Source organism: Salvelinus fontinalis, chromosome 27, assembly GCF_029448725.1.
Source record: "Salvelinus fontinalis isolate EN_2023a chromosome 27, ASM2944872v1, whole genome shotgun sequence".
Lineage (NCBI taxonomy): Eukaryota > Metazoa > Chordata > Actinopteri > Salmoniformes > Salmonidae > Salvelinus > Salvelinus fontinalis.
In genome coordinates, this window is record NC_074691.1 from 20,437,334 (window position 1) to 20,464,876 (window position 27,543).

Below are 27,543 nucleotides of genomic sequence, written 5' to 3' on the forward strand. Positions count from 1 at the left end.
TTATAAAGCTAAAATTGTAATTCCTAGTAGCATGTAGCCCTCTAAAACAAAGTGTGTTGGGCACAAAAGTCCCATTAGAAAATAGCTTTCTCTTAATGTAGTAAACCTTCTATCCGTGCAGAAATGCAGATGAAAAGCTGTAGGAGCATTGATCTTCAATCACAGTCGCTTCCCTCTCTCCGTGGTGCTGAATTATGTCACGTGATTCTCACCGCTGTATTTGTATGTTCGCTTCCGCCCCCTCGTTTTTTTGTGCTTTTTCTTTAGACCTGCACGAACAAAAAAGCTTTGCCTGCAGTTTCAATTAAACGAGAGATCACAAAAGAGAGACACCGGCGTTGTTTTGTAAAGGCTGCGGATTATTTCCCATCGCCATTTTCAGACCTCAGACACCAGCACGATGGACACCGACTACTCCGCCTTTGAAAACCCTCTGTACAGTGAACTTAAATATTTCTGTAAGAAGATACAGGAGGTCTATAACGAATTAAAGGAAGACCTGACACCTTACCGCGACGATCGTTTTTACAGGTAGATTATTGGGTCACTACACCAATATTAAATAATCCAATATGTATTTTTGTGTAAATTCAATCATTACTCTACAATGAACAAGCATTTGTGAGCATACATTAGGCCTATTAACTGCATTCGATTTTCATGTAGGTATTAACATAATGATATGATTAATAACATTTGTCAATGTGTATTTACAATATGGATATAGCCTTCTTGACAGAATATCCAGTTGCAGCCATGCACCACCCTCAACATGGCGCATTGTGGTTCAGGTGCGCTATAAAGCATCACTGGTTTTCTTTGGACAGTGCCGTGTTTTGCAGGTTTAGATACGCTTTTCATTATTTATCTTTCGGTTTTATGGGATCTTACGTCAAATATGTGCCCCTATAGGCTACCTTCGTTTAAAAAATGCTGTTACTTCTGCTGATAATACAATCAAATTCTAAGGTCAGTATGGCATAGGCCTATATAATATAGGCACAGGCCACTGAGTGAAGGCAACAAGTGTTGTGGTGTATTCATTACTCCAAACAGTTGCAAAATGGAACAAAAACTTGTGTTTCTATTGGACAGGTTCAGCAAACAGGGCGGGACCTACCTTAATCTTTCCAATAGAAACGCGAGTTTTCTTTGCAAAACAGAACGTTTTGTAACTGTTTTGAGTAATTACAACACAAATCAGGTTTTACAAAATAGCCTACCGTCAGATATTAAATAAAGGAGGAGATAGGAATCCCATTGGGACTCCAACCAGCAGACTGTCAACCAATCGCGGTCACGTTGTCATGCTATGTCACGCGGTTGCTAAAATCGTCACGCAATCCCTTCTCAAAGTAAAGGTATGAGTCGAGAAACCTAACTATTTTCCTCGAAAGTACATCATGTCACGATTCCAAAGCTATTCGGTATTACAGAGAAAATGTTAGTTATCTTACATCTCGGAAAAGATGTGTAATGTTGTAGTTCTTATTCACGAAATTCATGCTGATTTGGGGTTTTTGAGCTGGCGCCCAATTGACTCCCATTCACATCCTTGAAGGAGCGCTCTCCTTGTCCCAAAACAGCCCAGAATGCACCGGGTGGGCCATTGACGACGCAGGGGCAACGTACACGTCGTTAATACGATTTCAATGGAATTTCCCACCTTCTCAAAAGTATCTCTGCAACCATACAGTGCAATCATCGTACTTAATTTAACAGCAGATTAAATAGTCAATTTAGATCAATTATTTATATATACCTATAGGGTGCGCTGTGTTGAAACCACCGTGCCTGCATCTTGGCACTCCCCCACCATTGTAAAACATATTTTGGAAATTATAGAAATGTATTTATTCATGCCTTACATTCGTTTTTGACATGTATTATATTACAGATACCTTAATGTATACTTTTAAATTATATTATGTGAGCTAAACATACAAATAAAAATGACAAAATATATTAAAACATTTTCCTTAAAGTATAATATTTTGAGATTACTAATGCTACTGTCCCCACTACAATAAAATATACCTAAATACATGTAATTTTGTCCATTCATTCCTATGGACTGCTCCTACTGGGGAGTGCCAATATGGCCGACCGGTGGCTTCAAAGCCTATCAATGGCCAATACATAGCATCAGCAATTTGATGTATACAGGCAAAATTGAAATCACATGTTTTTCATTAGAGTTGAAATGAGGATGAAAATCTGACATATGCGCTTGCAACGACCAAATCCACTCCCTCTAACTGAGCTACAATAAGAAGCTCCTCCTACTCCCCTGTCCCCACGTGACTTCAGTCCCGCGACATTCAGTGGTGACGTTTCATTTGGTTGTCGCATACAGACTGATGTATACGGATGTGGATTTTACCTGGACCTTTTGATTTGATCTCGATTCTAGAGTGAGAATCTACAGAAATGGATGTGTAAGTTCACATGTTTAAGACGATCTACAACTTAGTTGTATTGTTGCCACTTCATATCGTACATTTTTAATCAGTCGTCTGCTTGCAACGGGATCCTATGCAAAGTTGACAGACACACCTACGCTACTTTACACGTTAACTAACTAGTTTGCACGCCACCGTGTTTTTGGTGGAAGGTGTTTTTGGTCTGTCTTATATTCTGGTACCGGTGTGTGTTACTAAGCAATATATTAACATTTCTAATGTGATTCATTTCTTATCTAACGTTTCCAAAAGCTGATGGTGTGTATTTGACAGCTGGCCAAATAATAAGCCTCACTCTTCCTAAACTATCCTAAATTACTGAGTTGCATTATGCTTCCATTTTATTATGACAACTCCTTAATGTCTTGAGCATAGGTGTTTAAATCAAGAAATGTTCATCACATAGAGAGGACGCTGAGATTGTTTGCAGGAAACTGATTGTAGCATGAAATCCTCTCTCAATTTCAGGCTAGCCCCCATGCGGCTCTACACACTCTCCAAAAGACACTTTGTTTTGGTCTTTGTGGTGTTCTTGATCTGTTTTGGCCTCACTGTCTTCATTGGTATGGCAGGTATGTAGTTTTCATACATTCTATCAATGTGCACACTTAGTATACCTGCAGTGGGCCCAAATCTATATTACTGCTGGGAAACAGTGAGCCAGAAAGGCTAGTTAGGGTGATTTAGCAGCCAGCCAACATAATCAGAGGGTGATGACTGGTGTCTACTGGCTGAAGTTTTATCTGCAAGGAAATCCTGATAAGTCCACCTTCTTCTTGCTCTCTTTCTCTCAAAGCCTTACTAGAAAGATCCTTATTGGTAATATTACACCATTTTCCTAAAGTGAAAAGAATGTTGAAAATGCTATGTCTATACAATGATGGATTTGCTGTAGGAAAGTGATCTAGTCGAGAAGACTGAGTTTTGCCTATAGGTGTGACAAGCCTGTTTGTGCAGGAACTTTGTCTGGTCCTTACCTGGTCCTGAAGACCTGGAAATATTTTGCAGAATCCTTTTGCTTACTTTGCTCATTCTTTTGCAGGTCCTAAAATCCTTGCGGAGACTAAATACAGTGGAGATGAACTGCTGGACAAAAATCAATCCATAAAGGTAAGACAAGCAAACATATATAAATACATGTCTTGCCAGGATCGCAGGGAGTGTGCTTGAACTGTTTGCTTTACGTCAGAAATGGCTTTTATTAGTGCACAAACCCGCACCACCCCGTTGCTTACACATATGTGAGACTGGGAGGGTAAAAGGGAGAAAAAGTGCAAAGTCCAAAATCAACACTTAGATCCCACAAGTCCTGGACACACCTTGATGTCCACTATTTGACATTGTGATGTTCTGAGTATGGATCTAATATGGTTTCAGACTGGTCCCTTCATCCTGCAGTCCCCACCCCTCTCCACCTATAACCAACAGCTATGGCTCACCTGTATAATGCAGGTGGAACACAGCACTGGTGAGATCTACTCCCTTATAAATGATGGTATTTCTCCTTAAGACTTTCATGTCATATGGATATTTACAACTTTTTTTGTTTGTTGCCTTTGTTTCTATTCAGTGGTGGACTTCCTGCAGCACTTTGAGATCAACGTGGAGCTGAAGGGAGTCATGCAGGATGCCAGCGTCATGCACATCCGCAGCAACGTGCACCAGAAATCACGAATGCTGCACTGTGGCGCTGTGAGTGGCAATCAATATATCGACCTATCCATTCATTAATCAATTAACCAGTTTGTCAGTCAATTGACTAGTCAATCATCAACCAACCAATTGGTCAATGAACAAGGCGCCTATCCTGCTGTTTCCTCCTGCAGAAGTGTGATGAGATCATTGTGGTGCACCTGGGCTATCTGAATTACACACAGTACCAGATCAATGTCAGCTTCAAAGGCCTGGAGAACATCACCTATGAAGTCAAGGTCAACTTCATGGTGAGCTCACAACACACTGGCTGGAAAACCTGTTTAAACTGTCAGCTGGCTGTTTCTGAAGATGTGTCTCATCCTACTGACACACACAGTGGCTTTGAACTGCAGTTCAGTGACACATTTATCTCCTCTCTCACAGTGGAAGATGTATAATCCCTCGTTCTCTCAAGTGGAGATCTGGTTCCGGTTTGTCTTTGTGGTTTTGACCTTCATGGTGACGGTAAGAGATCTATGCAATTGAATCAATATTTATTGTTTCTGCTGTGTATGTTTGTCTTTGTATGTTAGTCTTTGCTGTTATGTATTGCAGTGCATGTTTGCTCACTCTCTGAGGAAGTTCTCCATGAGAGATTGGGGCATTGAGCAGAAGTGGATGTCCATCCTGCTGCCTCTACTACTGCTGTATAACGGTGAGTCATTGAGTTGTTTACCACTCTTTCCTTTGTGCCTTCCACTGCACACCAGGCCTTGATATTTAAACTGTGTAATATGTTTGAATGTACCCTTCTGAAGGCGTAACCTTGCTGTTAAAACCCATATTCACTGCAGTCTTTAGGTCTTTGAGGTTTTTACCTGTTTTGATGGTTGGGGTTCTTGTGTTTCAGATCCGTTTTTCCCACTGTCGTTCCTGGTTAACAGCTGGTTTCCGAGGACTCTGGATGCATTCTTCCAGGCCCTCTTCCTGTGTTCCCTGTTGCTCTTCTGGCTCTGTGTCTACCACGGCATCCGGGTTCAGGTGGGTCTCACATTCATCTTTAACCAAACTCTATATTTTAGTATTGGAACCCAAAAATCAGTCTGGTGTCCTGTTTTTTTTTTCTTTTTTTTTCATTCTTTTTTTTTCTAATCCTGGATTATTCTGGTTCCTGTCTCAGGGAGAGAGGAAGTGTCTGACGTTCTATCTTCCTAAGCTGGTCATTGTCGGCCTCCTGTGGCTCTCAGCAGTTACCTTGGGGATATGGCAAACGTAAGTCTGAAGAACTCTGTCAAACTAACACTGTATAACATACTCTGTTTGGAAAAGGATGTTATAAGCTCTAATTTCCTTTACATCCACAGGGTCAATGAGCTACAGGACCCCACCTACCAGTACAAAGTGGACATCGCTAACTTCCAGGTGAGTGGAACACATTTACCTTCTGTGAGACAATTTTTATGGAAAATTCAGAAGCACATGTCCAGTGTATAATTATCTATATTTTTCAACCTGGTAGAAGTTTGGACATTAACGGTGGAGGTAGTGCAACACCCATCATGTTGATAAAAGGTGTTGTTGTACTTCCAGGGCATGAAGATTTTCTTCCTGGTGGTGGTGACCCTGTACATCCTGTATCTCATCTTCCTCATCGTCAGAGCTTGTTCTGAGCTCAAGAACATGCCCTATACCGGTAACAATGATGCATTTGTCATATTCTAATCCAGATAGAGTTATGGGTTGCCTTTGATACATCCACTCTCATTTAGCCTTTCCTAATATTCTTTCTATTGAACTGTGGTCTCATCTTGGTCATCAGATCTCCGGCTGAAGTTTCTGACTGCGCTGACGTTTGTTGTCCTGGTAATAAGGTACGGCCATTGTCACCTGTTGACTTCTATTGAGCCTGGTCATGGTATCTAAACTGGAGGGATCAAACAATAATAATTATATCTTATTTGTTCCATTCCCTCTAGCATGGCGATACTCTATCTTAGGTTTGGTGCTAAGGCTCTGCAAGACAACTTTGTTGCTGAGTTGTCAACCCATTACCAGAACTATATCCTTTCTTGTCAATGTCTTTTTATTTTTTTCATTTAGCAGATGCGCTTATCTAGAGTGATTTTACAGGAGCAATCAGTGTTATGTGCCTTGCTCAAGGGCATATGGACAGATTTTTAATATAGTCAGCTTTGGGGTTCAAACCAGCAGCCTTTCGGTTACTGGCCCAACAATCGTAACCGCTCGGCTACCTGCCACTGACGTCTTCTCTTCTATTGTGAATTCTGCAGTCAGTAGCATAGGTTTCAAAGTATTGTCATCTTGATGAGCTTTGCATGCATTACATATGTTTACTTAGATCTGATCCTTAACTCGACATACCAGCTGAATTTTTATCTTTCTATGGATTACTCAACTTTTACTTGTACACATTAGCATTTGTGTATTCCCCCTCAAAAGACGCCATTTATGGTAAGTGATTCTTGAGGAGAGAGAAAATATGCAATGAGAATTGAAAGATGAGTCTGGTTACTTATTGCCTTGTCAATCTCATTATCTTGTGTATTAGACTCCCAGTTGAAGGATAATCCTGCATTCTCTATGCTCAATGACTCAGATGATGAAGTCATATACGGGTAAGTAGTCATGTTAATTCACTGTCTCTCATTGCCTTTGTTATACATCATTCTACTTAAAGATGTAGGCGTCACTGTCTTGAGATCAATTCTAGATATCGGATTCTGCATATGCCTGCTTTGAATGTCTAAATGTGTTTCTGCTCAGACGGATATGTATTTATTTTCTATGAAGGAGCGATTACGAGGAGATGCCTTTGCAAAATGGCCGTGCCATCAAAGCAACAGCCAAGTACCAGAATGAGAGCGACAGCGACTGATCCAGTCCTGATTGGTGCGTCATTCATTCCCCTGTTGTCCTGATTGAATCCTTGAAGGGATTCTATTAAACTGGCCCGGGTTGCACCAGGCAGTGCCCATCACGTGACCGGGTGAAGACTGTGAGGGAGGCGAACCCTTCTCAAAACGAATAACTTCTCAAAAAAATAAAATTTTAAACTAGTTTTCATTGGGAAGGCAGATAAAGCTTTTTAATCAATCACTTTTGCTTGTGAACACAGAATCCTACTCATCACTCCATGTGCTTAACCTACGTCACTTTTGTTTTGAGCCGACTTTGCTGTCGGCCAGAACAGGGCACCCGGCTCATGCCCGGGAAGCAGCCCGGTCACAAAACAATTGCAATCACTTTTCACCCGGCGCAAACTACGCCTGCCTGGGCTAGCCTAATTGAATCCCCTCATTGGACAGCATATTCAACGAATGAACCACCATTTGTAAATAAGGAACGTTTGCATAAATAATGCAAATGGTAATATACTGTAACTGTTAGGGCTGTGAAGGTCATTGAATTTTGAATGATGGTAATTGGCCAGCCAAAGGACTGCGGTCTCCGTAATAACCGTTTTTGTTTTTACACACATTTTTCTCCTCCTTCGCTCCTGACTGCATGTGCTGCCATAGAAATTTAATTACTTATTTTTCTGATGCATTGTGGGGGGAGTTTGCTAGTTTCTTATTTCAGCAAGGAGCGAAAAAGTTTAATCACGTTAAGAGTACATGTTACCGCAGAAACGGACTCAAATGCACGAATGCCCGGCCGTCCCGTCTTGACGGTCTTCATCCACAACTGTCGGTTACGCGGTTATATGGTAATTGTGCCAGCCCTAGTAACTGTACATAAATATATTTTTTAACTGAAAAATTGTGTATTCTGACTGTAAATTCAAAGAAAGGAAAGTTGTGCAGGTATGGTCAAATGTTTTATAGCATTTTAGTCATCAACTAGCCACATAAAAACAAATGTTCTGTACACTATCTTTTGGTTATCATGAGCCGCATATCATCATTCTTGGATATATAAATTAACTTTGAAGGAAAGCGTGACAATATTGATCATGGGATTTATTATTTATACAAAAATCACAATGGAGCTAGTGTTAAACCACTGTCTCTTTTGTACTTGAAATGTGTTGTTTTTAGCCATTCCTACTAAGCTCTCTGACATTCTGAGTTTGGGGGGGGGGGTGTAATTCTGCAAAAAACATACCATGCTGCCACTGTTTTTATCCAAGACCTTTATCTCAAATGGTTGTAAAACCAGTACAGAACAGCAATTCACTGTTGTATGCTTGTCATATACTCTGTTAAAATCCAGAGTATAAGCATGCATATCCAGCCATCTAATACCCATAGAAGTGAAGTTTTCTGAATATTTACCTGACTACCACCATGCGTTATAATAACCAGCAGGGAGAACCTTAACTTGAGTGGGTGTAGCAGTTTACCCACTCCTTTGCCAATCCATTCCTAAGTGAAGCAGCTGTATGATTACTCCTGGTGTCCAAATCGTATGTCATTTTTGCCCCCAAAATTATGGCACTATTGTTTAATAGCTATGGAAAAAGTTTTCACATTCCCGACGCAATAGTCTAGACTTCAGGAATCTTCCATATCTTAAGTTCATTCAAACACTTCTAATGCTTAATCATTTGATTGTGATGTCTTGTGAAATATTAAGGCAGTGGTGTCAAACTCATTCCGTGGAGGGCCTAGTGTCTGCAGGTTTTTGTTTTTTCCTTGCAATTAAGACCTAGACAACCAGGTGTGGGGAGTTGCTTACTAATTAGTGACTTTAATTCATCAATCAAGTACAAGGGAGGAGCGAAAACCCACAGCCACTCGGCCCTCTGTGGAATGAGTTTGACATCTGTGTGTTAAAGGAATACTCAAGTAGCATTTAGCATATTTGCCATATGGCCCTTCCATTGTTCATTTTAGCTTGCCTTTCATAAAGCTTTTATTTTTTGTTTACTTCAAAGGTACTTTGGCTATGTAAATTTCATTTGTACAAATTAACCAAATAACATTCTGGCTTATTGTTTTGTACCTTTTTTTTCTGTACTCAGTAACCTGATGCAGGATTTTATGGATACAGGCTCAAGGAAGCAAGTTAGTTTTCATCACTTAACTATTGGTCATTTTCTGTCTGAACCAAATGAGTGAACTGTTTGTGTTGAAGGAAAGAGTTACCACTGATCCTCCAAACATGTATTCTAATAAAGATGGTGCCTTGTTTCCACTTTGTACCAGGGTCAGGAGTTTCCTCCAAAATTTGACTGCAGTCTGAAATCTTTTTGTTTGTGATGGAGCATCTTATATATACATACTTGTGGCTTATAGGGAGATGATTGTGGTTATTTTGAGGTTTGAGTAAGAACCATGATTTTCTTTATGGTAGAGACTTTCTTTTGACTAAATTAGAACGGCATCCCTGTTTAATGACTGAGCAGCACTCTGTAAATACTGTATCACATGTAAATAAAGCACTTGTGTATACAGCAAATATTAATTAAAACTTGTAAATTATAAAACATGCATGTCTCTGGGCATTGTCTTCTGACAGGGCGTCATTCCTACACGACAGTCCTCAACTGATCAGTGCAGATGAAGTCATCGCTTAGACAATGTGTCTCTGGGGTGACCTCTTTACTCAGCATTTCACAGGCCTACAGGTGTTGTGGTAGAATGAATGATAGTTGGGGGTTATATTGGAAGCTGGCAAACAAGCAATGACTGAAAACATTTATTGAAACGTCACTAACAAATCCTAACATGACAAATTGGTCCTCGTAAAATCTAAACAAACAAGATGCACAAAAGTCTTTAGAAGCAGTAGAAATACTTTGGTATGGTGGGCTTTATGAAAAAAGAGCTGCACACTCTAGGAGCTCAGATGCAATAACCAACGTTTTGACAGATGAACTGTCTTCATCAGGGTATGATGTTGGGCTTTATGCTAACAATCAGTTTGGACGGAATGGAAAAACCAACGTTCATTCATGTAGTGTAATTGAGTGCAGGCGGTAGATTCAGATGGCCAGGCCGAAGACACTGACGATGCAGTACATGGATTTATTCTCCCACCTCACTGTACAGCTTCCTGGAAGAGAAGGTTAGGTGGGATCAATGACAGAATCTCCATCTAATATAATCTGGTTGTAGAGACTGTGTGTTTGTGAGAGATTCTCACCATCAGTGGTGTTATCCCAGAAGCACGAGCTGGCTGTCTGTAGACCTGCCCCGTTCTTCTGCATGATAACACAGGTCACTGTGGAGAAAGCGAAACAGTGAAACGACCCTTTTCAGCAATAACACACAAATCCATCTCAATGTGGAATGTAATTATGATCATTGTATAGGATGATCCATCAATGAAAGTGGTGATGGTATATTTTAGTGACGGAAATAAAGTAACTGAATTCAATTATATGTGCCTCTCCCCACCACTGATGCAGCTTTATTTTTTATATATTTTTATTGAACTTTTATTAAACTTGAAGTCAGTTAAGAACAAATTCTTATTTACAATGACAGCCTGATATAGCCCAGCCAAACACGTTTCCTTTCCTTGCATTCAGGGCTACATACCAATGTACTTGAAAGGCTTGCCCAGTTTGCTAAGTTGACTCAGGGACTGCTCCACTACATTGGTGGTCCATTGGTTCACTCTGCTATGTTGATAGGCATTTCCTCCTATGGCTCCTTCTACTGACTGAAAAGACAGTAAAGACATAAAAAAGAGGAACAGGTTTAGTTTCTGAAATTACTGACTATCCAGAGAAAATACAAATGAATACACAGACGTGTCACAGCCCACATTAGTCATATTGATAAGTGGCTAGCAACCAACATAATCCCGACATGATGTCCTTAGCAACAGGCAGCAGGGTGATGAGTTGTTGCAATGTAGCAAATAGCTAGGCGACTTTGCTGAACATGAATGTCTCCTACCAATGCAACCATTAGCTAACTTTTCACTTGGCTAAAAGTACCTCTTTGATGATAGTGCTCACTTCGTCAACGACAAAGGCAGTCTGGCAGGATAAAAAGACAAAGGGATGCAGAACAGTTATAGTAGCTGGGGAACAACAGTAACGTTAGCTAGCTACCTAACATTTCTAGCATGCGTCTTCAAATAGCATTACATTTAAACAAATGTTACATTAGCTAGATATATTAATTAGCCATTTTGAACATCTAGCTAACCTCTTCTCCAGTCTGAAACTCATCCATGATGTTAGCAAACGACGGTTACCTCTAGCTAGCTCAGCTGTCGCCAAGTTTGAGTGGGTGTGCGGCGCATGCGCAAGGTTGATTATGATGGTCGTTTCTGTACTGGCTGTTGCATGGACAAAATAATGTCTCTTTCCTCCCTGTTCACAATAAATACAAAGAGACTGGGTATATTTTCATCCTCGCTGATTACATCTTCAAAGCTTACTGTGCAATATAACATAATTGGCTGGCTTTACCATAAAAACCCAAGAAACCTAATCATGGATAAGAAAAGAGTGAGACAGGTACAAAAGCTAATTGAGACAGGTACAAAAGTTTATTACATCTAATTTAAGCCATCTAAAAGTTATGAATATACACCATAGAAACAGGTGAATTAAAGTGGGCTGAAACACTGGTCATTCGCAAGTTTGCAGTGTAGGCTAATCGCCACCAGTCTCATTTTAAAGCATGATCAAAACAACACACTTAACAAAACTTATATTTGCACCAGTTTGGATGAAAAACAAATAAACATTTCTTATTTATAAATAAATTCCTTGAATTACTCCACATAACTGGGGGGGGGGGGGGGGGAGACTTGGGCAGATGGCATGCCGAATAAAGGCTCATACCTATAAATACAAATATTACACTGAACAAAAATCCCCAGACAGACAGTTCAATGTTTGTGAAGAATATCACTTGTTAGATTGCTGAAGCATCTACTTCCTTCTTTATTTCTGAGTGATGGGGAATGAGTTCTGATCCATCAGCTCCCCAACTCTCTCCTGGAGTATGTGGACCACCTCGGCCAGAATGAAAACATGGGTGTCGTCAAGGTCCTGGATGATAAACTTCTTTCCCAGGGCAGATGTCTCATCTAGGTACAGTAGGAACTGCTTCATGGCAGGGTCACTGTTTCAAGTTGTGGAGAAAGAAGATATGAGACCTGTGATTTTCTCCTGAAACACATCTGATTATCATAGCTGGTATAGCAGACAGACTGGATTTTCTGCATGATTAATGTGATTAGCTTGATTGATTTCTGTTTGATAATCATAAAATATATGCTTTGTGCATGCATACCACTCAACAAGAACACCCTTTAGTACGTTGACCATGATGCTGTTAGATTCCAAACACCAGTCTCCAAAACCTGGAAAAAACAAAACAAAATGAAGGCGTGAACACCAACACAATGTGACATGCATGCACCTTGACGTATGACACATTCTAAAAGTAATTAACTGAACTGTAGCTTATCACTGCAGAGGTAATTTACTAATGTTAAAGTGAGACAAAGAGGAGCGAAGTAAGGACTAGGTAACGTTAGCTGGCGTTATTAGCATCATTGCTGAATAGCTAGTTAGCCTAGTTTGCTACACCTGACATGTTTCCGTCACAATCTCAAAGCCTGCTGATTTGCGAAAATTCAGGCTAGAGTAGATCAGCTCTTTGCTGATTGTCATTTTTGGCGATAAATAGCTAATTGGTGTATTATTCTGTACTTACAGAGCTTGTTTGCTCAACAGTGTTGATGGCTGGCTGCGTTGTTGGCTGGCTGCGTTGTTAACAAGTACAAAATGCCTTAACGCGAAAGGCATTGTGGGTTGTATGGTGTCTGATGAGGTATAAAGGTTAGGTCAGGTATTCTTAAACTGGGGTACGCTAAATGAAAATGTGATTTACATAAAAAATATATATAGATTATTTTTCTCTTCACATTTTCAAGTCCATTTATATTTTCCAACGGGGCAATACATTTGGGTGAGGTTTTTTTCTCGCCTGAGTAGCCTCGTTTCACTGCCAAAAATAAAATGAAACCATTTAGTGTTCTGCAAAATATCAACACAATGTCAGATACAGGTAGCCTAGTCGAATAATTAACATCCAATCACATTAACCGTTACTCTCTCGCGGGAATTCCACTAACGGTCCATATGTAGCCAAACTTAGCTGCTGCTCTTTCGTTTGCTCTAAAATTGATACTTTTTTTTTTTTTTTAACTAAGGCCCGGGTCCATAGAGACACATACCAGCTCTACTGGTAACGTTACTACTGCTACTACCAGCAGTACTACACCTGCACCTGTCGACGACACAGGTTGTTCTGCTTCCACGTGCACATCCAATGCTTAGCATCAGTAATTCTACATTTGTTGTTAGCCCAGCTAGCATGGACACTGACAGTTGTGAATCTGATGCAGCCGTAGAGCTACTGCCCCCTTACCCGAGAGGAAAGCACCGAACAACAGACAGGGATGTTGAACCATCAAAGAGCAAATATGATGAGAACTACATTGTATTGGAGTTCACTTATATTGGAAGTAGTGCCTTTCCTCAGCCACAGTGTGTTATATGTGCAAAAGTACTATCTCACAGCTTGATGAAACCTTCACTCTTGCGCAGACAGTTGGAAACAAAACATGTCCATTTGAAAAATAAGCCACATTAGTTTTTTGAACGAGAATTAAGACGACTTTCGAGTAGTAAGACATGTATAAAAGCAACAGATACCATTAATAAGGGCTATGGTTGTGAAAATGCTGGGGGAATAGGCCCAAAAAACGATACAGACAAGCGCTTCATCAAACATCACTGTTTCACGACGCATCAGTGACATGAAGGAGATGTTTTGAAACAATTACTGCTTCGCATACAAACCAGTGAATTCCATGCATTACAGCTGGATGAGTCAACAGACGTGGCGGTCCTGGCACAGCTCCTGGTATATGTCCGTTATGTTTATGGGGGGTCAATTAAGGAAGACATCCTCTTCTGCAAACCACTGGAAACCAGGACAACAGGAGATTATATTTTTAAAGTACTGGACAGCTATGTGACATCAAATGGACTTTGGTGGTTGACGTGTTGGTGCCTGTACTGATGGTGCAAAGGCCATGACAGTGGAGTGGTAACACGTGTGCAAGCAGTTGCTTGGGTACACTGCAGCATCCACCGAGAGGCTTTTGCAGCCTGACAGCTTGAAATACGTTTTGGACACTACTGTGAAAATGGTTCACTTTGTTAAAGCAAGGCCCCTGAACTCTCGTGTATTTTCTGCACTATGCAATGATATGGGCAGCAACCATGAACGCTTTTACAACATACAGAAGTGCGCTGGTTATCAAGGGTCTAAGTATTGACAAGTTTTTTTAAATTGAGAGACGAGCTTAAAGTTTTCTTTACTGACCTTCATTTTCACTTGTCTGACCACTTGCATGATGATTTCTCACACGACTGGCCTATCTGGGTGATGTTTTTTCTCGCCTGAATGATCTGAATCTAGGATTACAGGGACTCTCCCCAACTATATTCACTGTGTGGGACAAAATTGAGGTTATGATTAAGAAGTTGGAGCTCTTCTCTGTCTGCATTAACAAGGACAACACACAGGTCTTTCCATCATTGTATGATTGTTTGTGTGCAAATGAACTCAAGCTTACAGACAATGTCAAACGTGATATAGCGTGCTAAGTACTTTCCCGAAACGGATGACACAACTGGATTCGTTATCCCTTTCATGCCCTGCCTCCAGTCCACTTACCGATATCTGAACAAGAGAGCCTCATCAAAATTGCAACAAGTGGTTCTGTGAAAATTTAATTTTATCAGAAGCCACTGCCAGATTTCTGGATTGGGCTGCGCTCAGAGTATCCTGCCTTGGCAAATCACACTGTTAAGACACTGATGCCCTTTGCGACCAAGTACCTGTGCAAGTGGATTCTCGGCCCTCACTGGCATGAAAACTAAATACAGGCACAGACTGTGTGTGGAAAATTATTTAAGACTGAGACTCTCTCCAATACAACCCAACATTGCAGTTATGTGCATCCTTTCAAGCACACCCTTCTCATTAACCTGTGATGAGTTATTCATAATTTCCGATGAACAAATTGTTTTATGTAAGATGGCTAATTAAAGAGCAAAATTATTGATTACTATTATATTATTATTTGTGCCCTGGTCCCATAAGAGCTCTTTGTCGCTTCCCACAAGCCGGGTTGTGACAAAAACTCACACCCATTCTTATGTTTAATAAATGTATAGTGTGTGTGGAAGGCTTACAATGATGGCAAAAAACAACATTTGAGAGTGCGCTGACCCTGATGCTAGACTGGGTACGCAGCTGGAGGTTGAATGTTTGAAGGGGTACGGGACTATAAAAAGTTTGGGAACCACTGGGTTAGGTGGAGTGAAAGTTCAAAGCTATGATTCAAATCAATTGTTCAAAACCTGCCATCAATGGCATAACATACATTTTCTTACCATTACTGCTTTTTATTTTGCACTTTAGTTTATTTGACATGGACATGTCTGTCAATACTCAGGATTTGTTGACACTACATTTCAAGTAAAACAAAAGTTCAAATGTAAATGAGCCATACGCATGACTTCTTGTTACATTGATAAATACAAGTTAAGTCTTAATTAGCAATACAATGGAGTTAGTGAGCACCATGTGGTCAGGTTCCAGTTCAACAAAATACACATATCAACCAGTCTTAAAAATATTTCATGTGTATCTGAGGTAAGGCTTGAGGAAATAATACAGTATGGTACATACAGTAACAAGGCAATGCTTTAAGTTTTAATATATATATACATACACATACAGCTCTTAAGTTAACTAAAATGAAATAAAATAAGTCGACCTTAAGCACACCACTCAAGCCACGAATTCATACTGTGTAATCAATGAATGAGTTGCAGGGTAGTACAGTGTCTTTTGGTTAAAGTACAGTAAGTGCAGTACACATGAAATGTTAAAATGTCTACTTGACCAGGATCAAGGACAAAGGGGAAGAACTAGAAAAGTCAATATCCTGTCTTTTTTACAGCTTTAAACTACCTGTAAACATGGTTGAGATCATTTTTTAAATCCTTTAAATAAAACTCATCTGCTTCATAAGTGCTAAGTGAGATCTAGCTGGATAACAAGTGGAGCACCATTTTCTATTATAAACCCCATTAATATGTTTTCATAAATCCTTCAAACGTACATAAAATGTTAGTTTTTTTGTAAACACTATAATCAAATCCATGGTTTCTTTAAATGTGCAACAAAGAGAGACAGTTTCTGTGCGCCAGTACTCCTTAGTCTTCCAATTCAAGCATCAAAACGTCTGTTGACATGTCAGTGGCTGGTGTAGCCCTTCAGTGCATCCTGGATGAACTGTAGGCTGCGCTTGTAGAGGAACGAGTCTTTCTTCTCAGGCTTGCAGATATTGAGGTGATCCACATCCACCTGGACCAGGTCCCCAATGCCCAGATCTGAAACCGGAGTAGTCTCAGAGTTAAGAGATTCACATGGAAGAAGTTCAAAAGTTCAAGAATTTGAATTTGAATTGAAAGAAAAACCTGAATTCATAGATACATTTTAGATATGGGTCTCCTGTGGCTACGTTCTACAGAATGTATTAAATAACAGTGGCCTACCTGCTGACTGCGTTGGCACCACCAATATCTTGATCATGGGGCCGATGGTGGTGGGCATCGTCTCTGCAAAGCTCAGCACATTGAACTCCCTGTCCTTGGCCATGTTCAGGAAGTTGACATTCAGGTCACGCAGCGCTGGAGAGTCTGGGAATGAGGGAATACGTATAGACAATGATGCAATAACACCATAAACAGGAGTATGTTTGTTATCTGTAACACAGATGCAATGGGAGGTTATTACTATCTAAAACACTGCTGTTAAGAATCGTTCTCTCTAACCTGACCCCCAGAATAATCACAAATTACTTCTGTCCATACCTCTGCAGAGCTCCCGGACCTCTACGGAGGGGAACAGGAGGTATCTGACGTTGACAGAGTACTCTGCCATGAAGGTGCCATGGTGGGGCACACTGTAGAACATGACGCCCTTGGTGTTCTTCATCAGTTCTCTCATGTCTGGGTCCCTCGACGCATCCAGCAGCATCTTCTTCACCAGCAAACCTGATAGGAAATGATAGAGAATTCAAAACGAACAGGTTTTTGTCCATTTTTTGCTAAATAGTGAAAGATAGCTTACCTCCCATGCTATGTGAAACCCAGACCACAGGCCTGTCTCCTACTCCTGCGGACTTCAGCTTCTTCAGCAGCTCTCGACTCCTATAGGCCAGAGACATCCTAAGGGCACAGGCATACAACAGTATCAGTGGAGTTGTCACCAAGAATGTCTGAATGATACAGTAATATGGTCACACTAAGGAAGTAGAGGAAAGAGGAGACACACACCTCTGGTTTTCAACAGGACACTTGGCTCTCCAGTCACTCAGGTGAGTGTCATACTCCACAGATAGAACCCTCAGGTTGGGGCAGTCTGCAGCCAACCACGACTGACCAATGGGGAGGGGAGAGAAAGAACCAGTCAAAAAGGGAGAGAGGATGTTGGTGAGCAGATTTGGCATCATATGACTCAAACATACACTGCTCAAAAAAATAAAGGGAGCACTTAAACAACACAATGTAACTCCAAGTCAATCACACTTCTGTGAAATCAAACTGTCCACTTAGGAAGCAACACTGATTGACAATACATTTCACATGCTGTTGTGCAAATGGAATAGACAACAGGTGGAAATTATAGGCAATTAGCAAGACACCCCCAATAAAGGAGTGGTTCTACAGGTGGTGACCACAGACCACTTCTCAGTTCCTATGCTTCCTGGCTGATGTTTTGGTCACTTTTGAATGCTGGCGGTGCTTTCACTCTAGTGGTAGCATGAGACGGAGTCTACAACCCACACAAGTGGCTCAGGTAGTGCAACTCATCCAGGATGGCACATCAATGGCGAGCTGTGGCAAGAAGGTTTGCTGTGTCTGTTAGCGTAGTGTCCAGAGCATGGAGGCGCTACCAGGAGACAGGCCAGTACATCAGGAGACGTGGAGGAGGCCGTAGGAGGGCAACAACCCAGCAGCAGGACCGCTACCTCTGCCTTTGTGCAAGGAGGAGCAGGAGGAGCACTGCCAGAGCCCTGCAAAATGACCTCCAACAGGCCACAAATGTGCATGTGTCTGCTCAAACGGTGTAGGAGTAAATGAGACGTATAGGACAGCACATAGATGTATAAGATAGCTGAACATTAAGAATAGACTACAGGAAGACAGGGAGACACATAGGCGCCTAAGACAATTGGACACACTAAGGATAGGGGAGAACAGAACAAAAAGTAGCTTGACACAGTAATGAAAGGGAAAGACACATGGTCTGCTGACCTGACACACTAATGATAAAAAGACCCATAGTCAGCTCCTTCTAAAAAGAAGGCTTATAGGATAGAATCTGCTGATTCCAATAAAGGCAGAACAAAGAGTACATTGACACATTAATGAAAGGAAGAGACACAGAATCTGCTGACACATTAAGATAGAGGGTCCGGCCACCATTATAAACTAATTGAAAGCCGATATGGGCGTTATTGGGCGTGAACAAGTGGGAAGCTTGAACTAAAAGATAATGGTGGTGAATGACTTAAGAAAAGAAACTTCATTTGCATAAGGGATGGACATAATATGTGTGTATAAATAGAAGAGCTAGGGCTCTGGGAAATTGTGTATTCCGCGGGACATTCCAGCTTGCTATACAATTGTATTAAAAGCATGTTTGATTTCACAAGTTCTTGTAAGAGTTATATTTGAACCGATTTTCCACAACAACGGTCAGAAACAGACTCCATGAGGGTGGTATGAGGGCCCGACGTCCACAGGTGGGGGTTGTGCTTACAGCCCAACACCGTGCAGGACGTTTGGCATTTGCCAGAGAACACCAAGATTGGCAAATTCGCCACTGGCGCCCTCTGCTCTTCACAGATGAAAGCAGGTTCACACTGAGCACGTGACAGACGTGACAGAGTCTGGAGACGCCGTGGAGAACGTTCTGCTGCCTGCAACATCCTCAGCATGACCGGTTTGGCGGTGGGTCAGTCATGGTGTGGGGTGGCATTTCTTTGGGGGGCCGCACGTGCTCGCCAGAGGTACCATTATGAGCCCTCCATGTGCTCGCCAGAGGTAGCCTGACTGCCATTAGGTACCGAGATGAAATCCTCAGACCCCTTGTGAGACCATATGCTGGTGCGGTTGGCCCTGGGTTCCTCCTAATGCAAGACAATGCTAGACCTCATGTGGCTGGAGTGTGTCAGCAGTTCCTGCAAGAGGAAGGCATTGATGCTATGGACTGGCCCGCCCGTTCCCCAGACCTGAATCCAATTGAGCACATCTGGGACATCATGTCTCGCTCCATCCACCAACGCCACGTTGCACCACAGACTGTCCAGGAGTTGGCGGATGCTTTAGTCCAGGTCTGGGAGGATATTCCTCAGGAGACCATCCGCCACCTCATCAGGAGCATGCCCAGGCGTTGTAGGGAGGTCATACAGGCATGTGGAGGCCACACACACTACTGAGCCTCATTTTGACTTGTTTTAAGGACATTATATCAAAGTTGGATCAGCCTGTAGTGTGGTTTTCCACTTTAATTTTGAGTGTAACTCCAAATCCAGACCTCCATGGGTTGATAAATTAGATTTCCATTGATCATTTTTGTGTGATTTTGTTGTCAGCACATTCAACTATGTAAAGAAAAAAGTATTTAATAAGAATAGTTCATTCATTCATATCTAGGATGTGTTATTTTAGTGTTCCCTTTATTTTTTTGAGCAGTGTACATTCTACATTGGCTAAGGTGACTACATCAGCAAAGCCAACATATTCTCCCATCTGGTGGTAAAGTCATGAGTATTAGTGACACAAAATAAACCACCCTCTACCAGGTGTTACCTTGGGCCAGCACTCTGTGTAGTCCTCGCTGGCACCCGCTGCCTTCTCCTCCTCTGTAGGGTCACAGTCCTTCTGCCGCCACGTCTTAAAGGCTGCCCCCAGGAGCCCGTGAACAAAGAGAACATCCGCTTTGATTGGCTGGCTGGAGACAGAATGCATAAAAAAAAAATAGAGTGGTTGTGTGAATATTGTACCTTGTATTATTTGACAGTAGCTAGATTTCCATCCAATTGGTGACAGTTTTTTAATGCGAATAATCTAGAATCTACATAAAGAAAATGTAAGTAAGCATTCACTGTTGAATTCGGTGTGACAAATAAATTGAATTGCATGTGACAAATAAATTTGATTTGCAAATTTTCCCACCAGTGGGGAGTCTCTTTAAGTAGATAAAGATCAGTGCGTGTGACCTCCCGACTGGCACAGCGGTCTAAGGCACAGCATCGCAGTGCTTGAGGCGTCACTACAGACTCGGGTTCGATCACAAGCTGTGTCACAGCCGGCCGCGACCGGGAGACCCATGGGGCGGCGCACAATTGGCCCAGTGTCGTCCGGGTTAGGGGAGGGTTTGGCCAGCCGGGATTTCCTTGTCTCATCGTGCTCTAGCGACTCCTTGTGGCAGGCCGGGCGCAGTGCATGCTGACACGTTCGCCAGGTGTACAGTGTTTCCTCCAACACATTGGTGCGGCTGGCTTCCGGGTTAAGTGGGCATTGAGTCAAGAAGCAGTGCGGCTTGGTTGTGTTTCGGAGATGAGTGAGAGAGTGAGAGGAGACGTCGAGAGAGAGAGTGAGAGAGAGAGTGAAAGACGAGAGAGAGAGAGAGCGAGAGAGAAAAGAGAGAGAGAGAGCAGAGAGGAGAGAGAGAGAGAGAAGCGAGAGAGAGAGAGAGAGAGAGAGAGCGAGAGAGAGAGAGCGAGAGAGAGAGAGAGACCGAGAGAGAGAGAGTATAGAAGAGAGAGAGAGAGGAGAGCGTAATAGATATGGTACGCCTCCCCGTTTGTAGGTTNGGCCTTCCCCAAACTGTTGTCACATTGTTGGAAGCACAGAATTGTCTAGAATGTTATTGTATGCTGTAGCATTAAGATTTCCCTTCACTGGATCTAAGGAGCCTAGCCCAAACCATGAAAAACATCCCCAGACCATTATTCCTCCTCCACCAAACTTTACAGTTGGCACTATGCATTGGGGCAGGTAGCGTTCTCCTGGTATCCGCCAAATCCAGATTTGTCCGTAAGACTGCCAGATGGTGAAACATGATTCATCACTCCAGAGAATGCGTTTCCACTGCTTCAGAGTCCAATGGCGGCGAACATTACACCACTCCAGCCTAAGCTTGGAATTGCGCATGGTGATCTAAGTCTTGTGTGCGGAAGCTCGGCTATGGAAATGAAGCTACAGACGAAAAGGTATTGTGCTGATGTTGCTTCCAGAGGCAGTTTGGAACAAGGTAGTGAGTGTTGCAACCTGAGGACCGACGATTTGTACGTGCAGTGCACTTCAGTACTCAACGGTCCAGCTCTGTGAACCTCGTGTGGCCTACCACTTCGCGGCTGAGCCTTTGTTGCTCCTAGATTTTTCCACTTCACAATAACAGCACTTACAGTTGACCGGGGCAGCTCTGCCAGGGCAGAAATGTGATGAACTGACTTGTTGGAAAAGTGGCATCCTATGACGGTGCCACGTTGAAAGTCACTGAGCTCTTCAGTAAGGCCATTCTACTGCCAATGTTTGTCTATAGAGATTGCATGGTTGTGTGCTCGATTTTATACACCTGTCAGCAACGGGTGTGGCTGAAATAACCGAATCCACTAAGTTGAAGGGGTGTCCACATACTTTTGTATATCTAGTGTATTATCGCGTGATGCCAAGTTTACTTCGATATGATGGTTATTATATCAATATTTGAGCATAAAGGCGTTTTCACCTCCATTTCTTGCATACTACATTTTACAGACACAAAAAGATCCTGCCATGTCGAACAAACAAATTATTTGTCTGCATTCATAAAATTGTACCGAAACTTCCTGTTTCCATCATAGCTATCGTGACTTTACATTTTTTTTATGCGGTATGACTTTACTCACATAAAAACTGTGGATGGAAACGTGCTTAGTCATGATGAATGATGTGTACCTGGTTCGGCACTGGGGATGTAACACGTAGACTCCATCCTGGTACTTCTCCTTGACCGTCTCCCTGTCCAGGTTAGCCAGAGCTCGAGCAGCATGGGACGCCTGTATGATGTGTGGAGACTGCATCATCTCTGCTAGCACTGGCACCCAACCTGCAAGGTAACAGAACATCACATATGATGGCACTTGTAATAGAACATAATCCGATAGCCAGTACCCCTGACACACTGAGCAGAGAGCTAGCACCCGCCTGACACACTGAGATGAAGGCTCGACCCACCTGACACACTGAGCAGAGAGCTAGCACCTACCTGACACACTGATCAGAGAGCTATCACCCACCTGGCACACAGAGGATAACTAGCACCCACCTGACACACAGAGGATTACTAGCACCCACCTGACACACAGAGGATTACTAGCACCCATCTGACACACAGAGGAGAGCTAGCACCCACCTGGCACACAGAGGATAACTAGCACCCATCTGACACACAGAGGAGAGCTAGCCCCCACCTGACACACAGAGGAGAGCTAGCACCCACCTGACACACAGAGGAGAGCTAGCACCCACCTGACACACAGAGGAGAGCTAGCACCCACCTGACACACAGAGGAGAGCTAGCACCCACCTGACTGTACTATGGCCTGGTGCACGCTGTCGTTGAGAGCCAGGTTGCCGATGATGCGTAAAATGTTCCTCTGGATCTTCGGGGAGTCTCTGCGGAGCTGGTAGACCCTCTGAAGGAGCTGCAGGCCCCCGTTGGCCACGATGTGGTCGCAATGACTCTGGACCTGGAGAACAGACATACAGGTGTTAGAATGCATTTATACGCTCTTAATATCCCCTGATAGTGTCAACGACTGTATCCTATCATATGGAAACCTTGAGGGTCTGTTATGGTGAGTTACAAGGTATGATGAAAAAGATGTTCATGTATCTAGACAATAAAGGCTAACAATGTTTTTCAAAAGTCCCTTGACAAAATGTATCCTTGAGTTACAAGTGGTTTTAAAGCAAAATGTTACATAACCTTGGAGTGCTGCACTAGGGCCTGTAGACAGAAGGACTCAACCTTCTCAGAAGGGACAGAAGTGAGGCTTTGGGCATAGGGCAGTCCATTCCCCCCAAAACACCACAGACCCCCCTAAAACAGAGAGATCCAGTTATCTACCTAAAATTGTGTGTGAGTGAGTATATGTATAAATATGTGTGTGAGCATCTCTTACCCTCTGTGCAGCCAGGGACTGGGTACTCTCCCTCAGGGCCAGTGAGGTGAAGTACTGGACACACTGGTCCACCTCAGACTGGGGGAGAGATGCCAGCAGCTGCCTCAGACCGTCCTCTACAGATAACCTCTAAGCAGAGGGCCAAACAAACACACTCACATTAAAACACACACAGAACATTCATAAAATTTGATTTGATTTGATACACAATAATTTTAATCCCCATCAGTGACAGATACCTACATCTTCCACCCAAGGCAGGACAGGTGGGGACAGGAAGAAGCGTTGGTCCACTTGAGAGGTGCGGGCCAGACCCAATGCCGTCCTCTGGTCTATAGCCTGGGCTGCTGTCTGGTACTGGTAGTCTGTGATGGACAGGGGTAACGAACCAATCCCTATCACCGTTCACTAGCACACATTTCACATTTACAGGTTGAAAGTGGTGATGTCTCACCATGCCAGTGGTGGTTCTGGGCCAGCTCCTGTACAGCTGACAGTCTGGTGGTCCTATTGCCTGAACAAGCCCTCTTCAACAGGACCCACAGCGCCACCTCATGGGGGTCCGCATCCATATGACTCAGGTGCTCTGACACACAGTTACAATTTAGACTTTTATGATGAAAATATGGATATTTTTACAAGCATTTCTTACATAATATATTTAATTTGAAATACATTTAAGAACTACACCTAAATGACCAAGGGTCCAATATCATCTACAGTACAAACAAAGACAATCTACCACCATCAATCATTATTCTACTACAGTACTACAGCAATGAGACTGCAGACCTGCTGTTATCATTGGCCGGGCAGCCGGGGCAGCTATCAAGTGTCAAACAGTAAGGTCAGAAAAGGTTAATGTTAGAACAGTTTTGAATGTACAATCTATGCAGAATCTGTAGTACAATCCCCATTGTACAATTGAATTACATAATGTGTCACATTATAAAGCAATAAGGAGAGGGGAGGGGGTTCAGTCCACACCTGTGACTAGTGATGACTCAAGCATAAGAATACACACAAAAGTACATGAATGAAGACACACACTAAAGCTTTCATTCAAACCCAGGAAGTGAAGGGCAGGTGTTTCCTGAAGTGAACACGTTGTCTCAATAACAAACCTATTGACGTCCATCCGTGTGTGTCTGAAATACCCCAACTGAGCTTTACCCGAGGCTTGGAGGATGAACTCTAATGTTTCTATCACAACACTGACTTCTGCTTTCCAGTACTAGCAGAATAGGAAGTTGAAATTCATGTGATACAACAACTAAAGTATTGTGTGTAGGTTTCTAAATGCAGCTGTAGCTTTAGTAAAAAAATAATGTACAAAAACAATACTGCAGTTGTGAATTTAGTGCTGTGTAGGAGGAAACTACTTTCAGTGGATCTTTCTCACCATCCAGAGGCCTCAGAAGAATCCTTGAGGAAACTTCCAGAAACCTCCTCGCTGCTTTATGAAGTTCTCTCCTGGCCTTATATGTGAGCCCTAAAACAGATACATGGGTTTGGTTACGATCAGTAATTAACATGTTATAACACAGTATTTTAACACCTCAAATGAACTATGTACCAAGCTATAAATGTATACTGCTCCAGGCTGGACCTCTGGTTGATCTACCTGCACATTTTCTAGTAAAACTGACCAAACAATAGGCTCTTAGCCTGTAAATCTGGTTATAAAATGACAGTTGTTGCTTGCTTCTGTTTACTGCTTCTCTAAACCGTTTCCTATCAGTCTTGGCTGGACGGTCTGTTTTCATTCACAGCAGCCTTGACCAGTGGAAGTGAGAGCAGGGACCAGACAGGCTGAGCTACAGTACCCAGAAGGGAGAGCAGAGGGAGGAAGGAAGACTGTCGTCGCTGGACACCTGGACCTGGCAGAAACCCATCAACAACTCCTCATAAATGAAAACTCAGCCAAAATATTTTCTGTGACAACATGCACCACATGTGGGCCTTTTGTTGGGTAGACTATTGAGGAAGTCTTGGGGAATTCAAATGTGTTCCAGAAAACCCTAAATTTTGGGTTGTAAACAGGATAGAGGAGAGAAAAAGCACATAACACCAAGTCTCAGCATTCCCTATGTGGAATATCATGTATGTACTGATAACTATTGTTATCAGAGAGCACATGACAATGCCTTGTCACAAAGCCCAGGTGAGGTAAATGACATACTGTACCTGTGCCAAGGTTCTCCTGCTCTTTAGAGGGCGTGGCTGACAGGTAGATGTAGGATTTGAGCTTTTCCTGCTGAATGGCCTGCGTGTCGATGCGTACCGCCTTGTTCAAGGAAACCACCTCGTATGTGATAAACATGCAACCCCTGAGAGAGGAATGAAGCCAAGATATACAGTAGTTAGAGCAGATAGGTCTCCATACCCAATGAACCCAACCTAAAATAACTTGTGTTTGTATGTGAAGTGGTTATCTTCACCTACCCCAATATGACAGCTCCGGTCATCTTTGCAATTTTCCCTGAAATCAAAACATAAGACAAATATGTTATTTTTTTAATAACTAAGGATATTAAAGAATTCCAGATGATTACACATTATGTGGGTGTATCAGCTATTTGATAAGTGATCATATTTCGTTATTGAGTGTGGATTGTGAAGGGGGACAGCACAGTCCCATAACATACTGATGTCCCTCCACGGCAGCACCTTCTTCACACCAGGGCCAGAGGTGGTGCTCAGCCTCCTGCAGCGTATCAGACGGAGTGCAGCCACAGACATCCTCTATTTACACACATTCACCCAGAGAGACATCAAAAGAGCCAGTTAACATAGCTTCAGCACTATTACCGCAAATGGCTGAGAGAAACTAAACTACAGTACCCTGAAGAGCCGTATCAATGTATGTGAAAGTTACATTGATGTATTTATTCATAGTTTCAGATTAGATGTTGTGATAGCCTCATGGCGCAAGAGATATGACAGGTTAGCCAGCAAGCTACCGTTGTCTAGTTAGCTAGCTAGCTACCATAGACATGTCAAGGTGCCTGGCTCTGGTAGGTAACGTTAACATGAAACTAGCTAACGTTAGCTAGCCAGCCAGCCAATGCAATGTTCCCATTAGAAAGAGCAACCATTTATTTTGCCGATGGGTAGTTCTTTGATTAGACAAACATCCAGTCTGTGATATGATTGAGCAATCGGATCAACTTGGGTCACGCGTACCTACAGTAACTAGCCAGCTAGCTAAAAAAACGTGGGAAAATGTAACGTTAATTATACAGCTGAAGTTAGCTAACGTAGCGTAACAAACAAACATGAGATTGTAAGACTTGTAACCAGGCTTGAAGTGATGGTGTAGTTTGCTAGACATTATACAAATGTACCTTATTTCGAAGATTTAATTTGTGTATTTTGAATGGCTAGTAGAGAGCTTCTTCTTCAACGACCCCAACCTGTCAGCTGTGTTGTGAAAAAATGAACTGCGCCAGTCTCATGTAACAAACGTCACTTACCGTAGTTACCTCAAAGCATAAAACATTTCTTTCCAGATCTCCAACTACCGTAATGGTCATTAAACACGAATTATACAAAATAATGAAGAGAGTGCCTAATTATATGACACGTGCATTTGTTATGTCTGATGTCGAAACGTAACGCATGTAAAATATTAAATACCTCCCAAATGCAGTGTTAAACTGTGTCTGAGGTTTATATTTAGTAAAATGACAAGGGGAATGTGTTCATTTGAATGTAATGCTCGTTTTATTATTTAAAAGTGTAACATGAATTGCATCATTCATGTCACGAGTGTGTCCCAAAGTTGATGCGTTTATTGATCCCGTCGCCACTCTGTAAGTCACCCATTTATTTTGACCCCTATGCCTAAACTTAAATATTCTTCTGCTGGTCTGTCACAGTGGAGGCTGCTGAGGGGAGAATGGCTCATAATAATGGTCGGAATGGAGCAAATGGAATGGCATCAAACACCTGGAAACCATGTGTTTGATGTATTTGATACCATTCCACTGATTCTGCTCCAGTCATTACCACGAGCCCGTTCTCCGCAATGAACGTGCCACCAACCTCCTATGGCTGGTCAATATCCACTAATTTAAATGTTATTTTTTTTCTTTCAATTGAACCTTTATTTAACTAAGCAAGTCAGTTAAGAACAAATTCTTATTTACAATGACGGCCTACACTTTAAATGGGCAATCTGGGA

General features: G+C 42.3%; 4 protein-coding genes across 6 annotated transcripts; 1 reads left to right on the forward strand and 3 right to left on the reverse strand.

The window, feature by feature from the left end:
* Window positions 1-161: 161 nt before the first annotated feature.
* Window positions 162-9,548, forward strand: tmem181 (transmembrane protein 181). 2 transcript variants are annotated; one of them, XM_055885227.1, is made up of 17 exons: window positions 162-531; window positions 2,931-3,034; window positions 3,505-3,572; window positions 3,840-3,930; window positions 4,033-4,154; window positions 4,289-4,405; window positions 4,542-4,622; window positions 4,713-4,812; window positions 5,008-5,138; window positions 5,278-5,369; window positions 5,462-5,519; window positions 5,688-5,790; window positions 5,917-5,968; window positions 6,074-6,156; window positions 6,480-6,569; window positions 6,667-6,733; window positions 6,909-9,548. In XM_055885227.1, exons 1-17 carry the CDS (start codon window positions 401-403, stop codon window positions 6,991-6,993), a joined length of 1,575 nt encoding a protein of 524 aa, XP_055741202.1. In that variant the 5' UTR covers window positions 162-400; the 3' UTR covers window positions 6,994-9,548. The 2 variants fall into 2 exon arrangements, with proteins under 2 accessions (XP_055741202.1, XP_055741203.1); XM_055885228.1 differs by lacking the exon at window positions 162-531 and adding an exon at window positions 2,326-2,438.
* A 194-nt stretch (window positions 9,549-9,742) lies between these two features.
* On the reverse strand, window positions 9,743-11,455 carry dynlt1b (dynein light chain Tctex-type 1b). The gene is made up of 5 exons (XM_055885229.1): window positions 11,222-11,455; window positions 11,008-11,049; window positions 10,604-10,727; window positions 10,206-10,283; window positions 9,743-10,115 (listed from the first exon to the last, which is right to left on the reverse strand). Exons 1-5 carry the CDS (start codon window positions 11,246-11,248, stop codon window positions 10,045-10,047), a joined length of 342 nt encoding a protein of 113 aa, XP_055741204.1. The 5' UTR covers window positions 11,249-11,455; the 3' UTR covers window positions 9,743-10,044.
* A 90-nt stretch (window positions 11,456-11,545) lies between these two features.
* gtf2h5 (general transcription factor IIH, polypeptide 5) lies at window positions 11,546-12,853 on the reverse strand. Its single transcript, XM_055885231.1, has 3 exons — window positions 12,746-12,853; window positions 12,320-12,389; window positions 11,546-12,148 (listed from the first exon to the last, which is right to left on the reverse strand). Exons 2-3 carry the CDS (start codon window positions 12,352-12,354, stop codon window positions 11,968-11,970), a joined length of 216 nt encoding a protein of 71 aa, XP_055741206.1. The 5' UTR covers window positions 12,355-12,389; window positions 12,746-12,853; the 3' UTR covers window positions 11,546-11,967.
* Window positions 12,854-15,507: 2,654 nt separating this feature from the next.
* On the reverse strand, window positions 15,508-26,808 carry serac1 (serine active site containing 1). 2 transcript variants are annotated; one of them, XM_055885232.1, is made up of 18 exons: window positions 26,705-26,808; window positions 26,006-26,102; window positions 25,803-25,839; window positions 25,545-25,687; window positions 24,760-24,849; window positions 24,150-24,182; window positions 23,812-23,943; window positions 23,601-23,722; window positions 23,358-23,486; window positions 23,162-23,275; window positions 22,760-22,922; window positions 22,129-22,279; window positions 19,996-20,137; window positions 17,455-17,555; window positions 17,249-17,346; window positions 16,990-17,172; window positions 16,672-16,815; window positions 15,508-16,506 (listed from the first exon to the last, which is right to left on the reverse strand). In XM_055885232.1, the coding sequence occupies exons 2-18, from the start codon at window positions 26,097-26,099 to the stop codon at window positions 16,370-16,372; spliced, it is 2,013 nt and encodes a 670-aa protein (XP_055741207.1). In that variant the 5' UTR covers window positions 26,100-26,102; window positions 26,705-26,808; the 3' UTR covers window positions 15,508-16,369. The 2 variants fall into 2 exon arrangements, with proteins under 2 accessions (XP_055741207.1, XP_055741208.1); XM_055885233.1 differs by lacking the exon at window positions 24,150-24,182.
* Window positions 26,809-27,543: the final 735 nt, after the last annotated feature.

Bases quoted from the DNA above. Each gene is read 5' to 3' on its own strand.
- tmem181 (XM_055885227.1), top strand. From the start codon at position 401: ATGGACACCGACTACTCCGCCTTTGAAAACCCTCTGTACAGTGAACTT. The intron at 532-2,930 runs GTAGATTATTGG...TCTCAATTTCAG, and splicing joins CGCGACGATCGTTTTTACAG to GCTAGCCCCCATGCGGCTCT. The intron at 6,734-6,908 runs GTAAGTAGTCAT...TTTTCTATGAAG, and splicing joins GATGATGAAGTCATATACGG to GAGCGATTACGAGGAGATGC.
- dynlt1b (XM_055885229.1), bottom strand. From the start codon at position 11,248: ATGGATGAGTTTCAGACTGGAGAAGAG. The intron at 11,050-11,221 runs GTTAGCTAGATG...TTATCCTGCCAG, and splicing joins AGTTTCAGACTGGAGAAGAG to ACTGCCTTTGTCGTTGACGA. The intron at 10,116-10,205 runs GTGAGAATCTCT...CTTCTCTTCCAG, and splicing joins CTGGGATAACACCACTGATG to GAAGCTGTACAGTGAGGTGG.
- gtf2h5 (XM_055885231.1), bottom strand. From the start codon at position 12,354: ATGGTCAACGTACTAAAGGGTGTTCTTGTTGAGTG. The intron at 12,149-12,319 runs GTATGCATGCAC...AACTTGAAACAG, and splicing joins AAGGGTGTTCTTGTTGAGTG to TGACCCTGCCATGAAGCAGT.
- serac1 (XM_055885232.1), bottom strand. From the start codon at position 26,099: ATGTCTGTGGCTGCACTCCGTCTGATACGCTGCAGGAGGCTGAGCACC. The intron at 23,944-24,149 runs GTCTGCAGTCTC...ACTGTGTGTCAG, and splicing joins CCGGCCAATGATAACAGCAG to AGCACCTGAGTCATATGGAT. The intron at 20,138-22,128 runs GTACACATCATT...TTCTGTCTCCAG, and splicing joins CATCCCCAGTGCCGAACCAG to CCAGCCAATCAAAGCGGATG.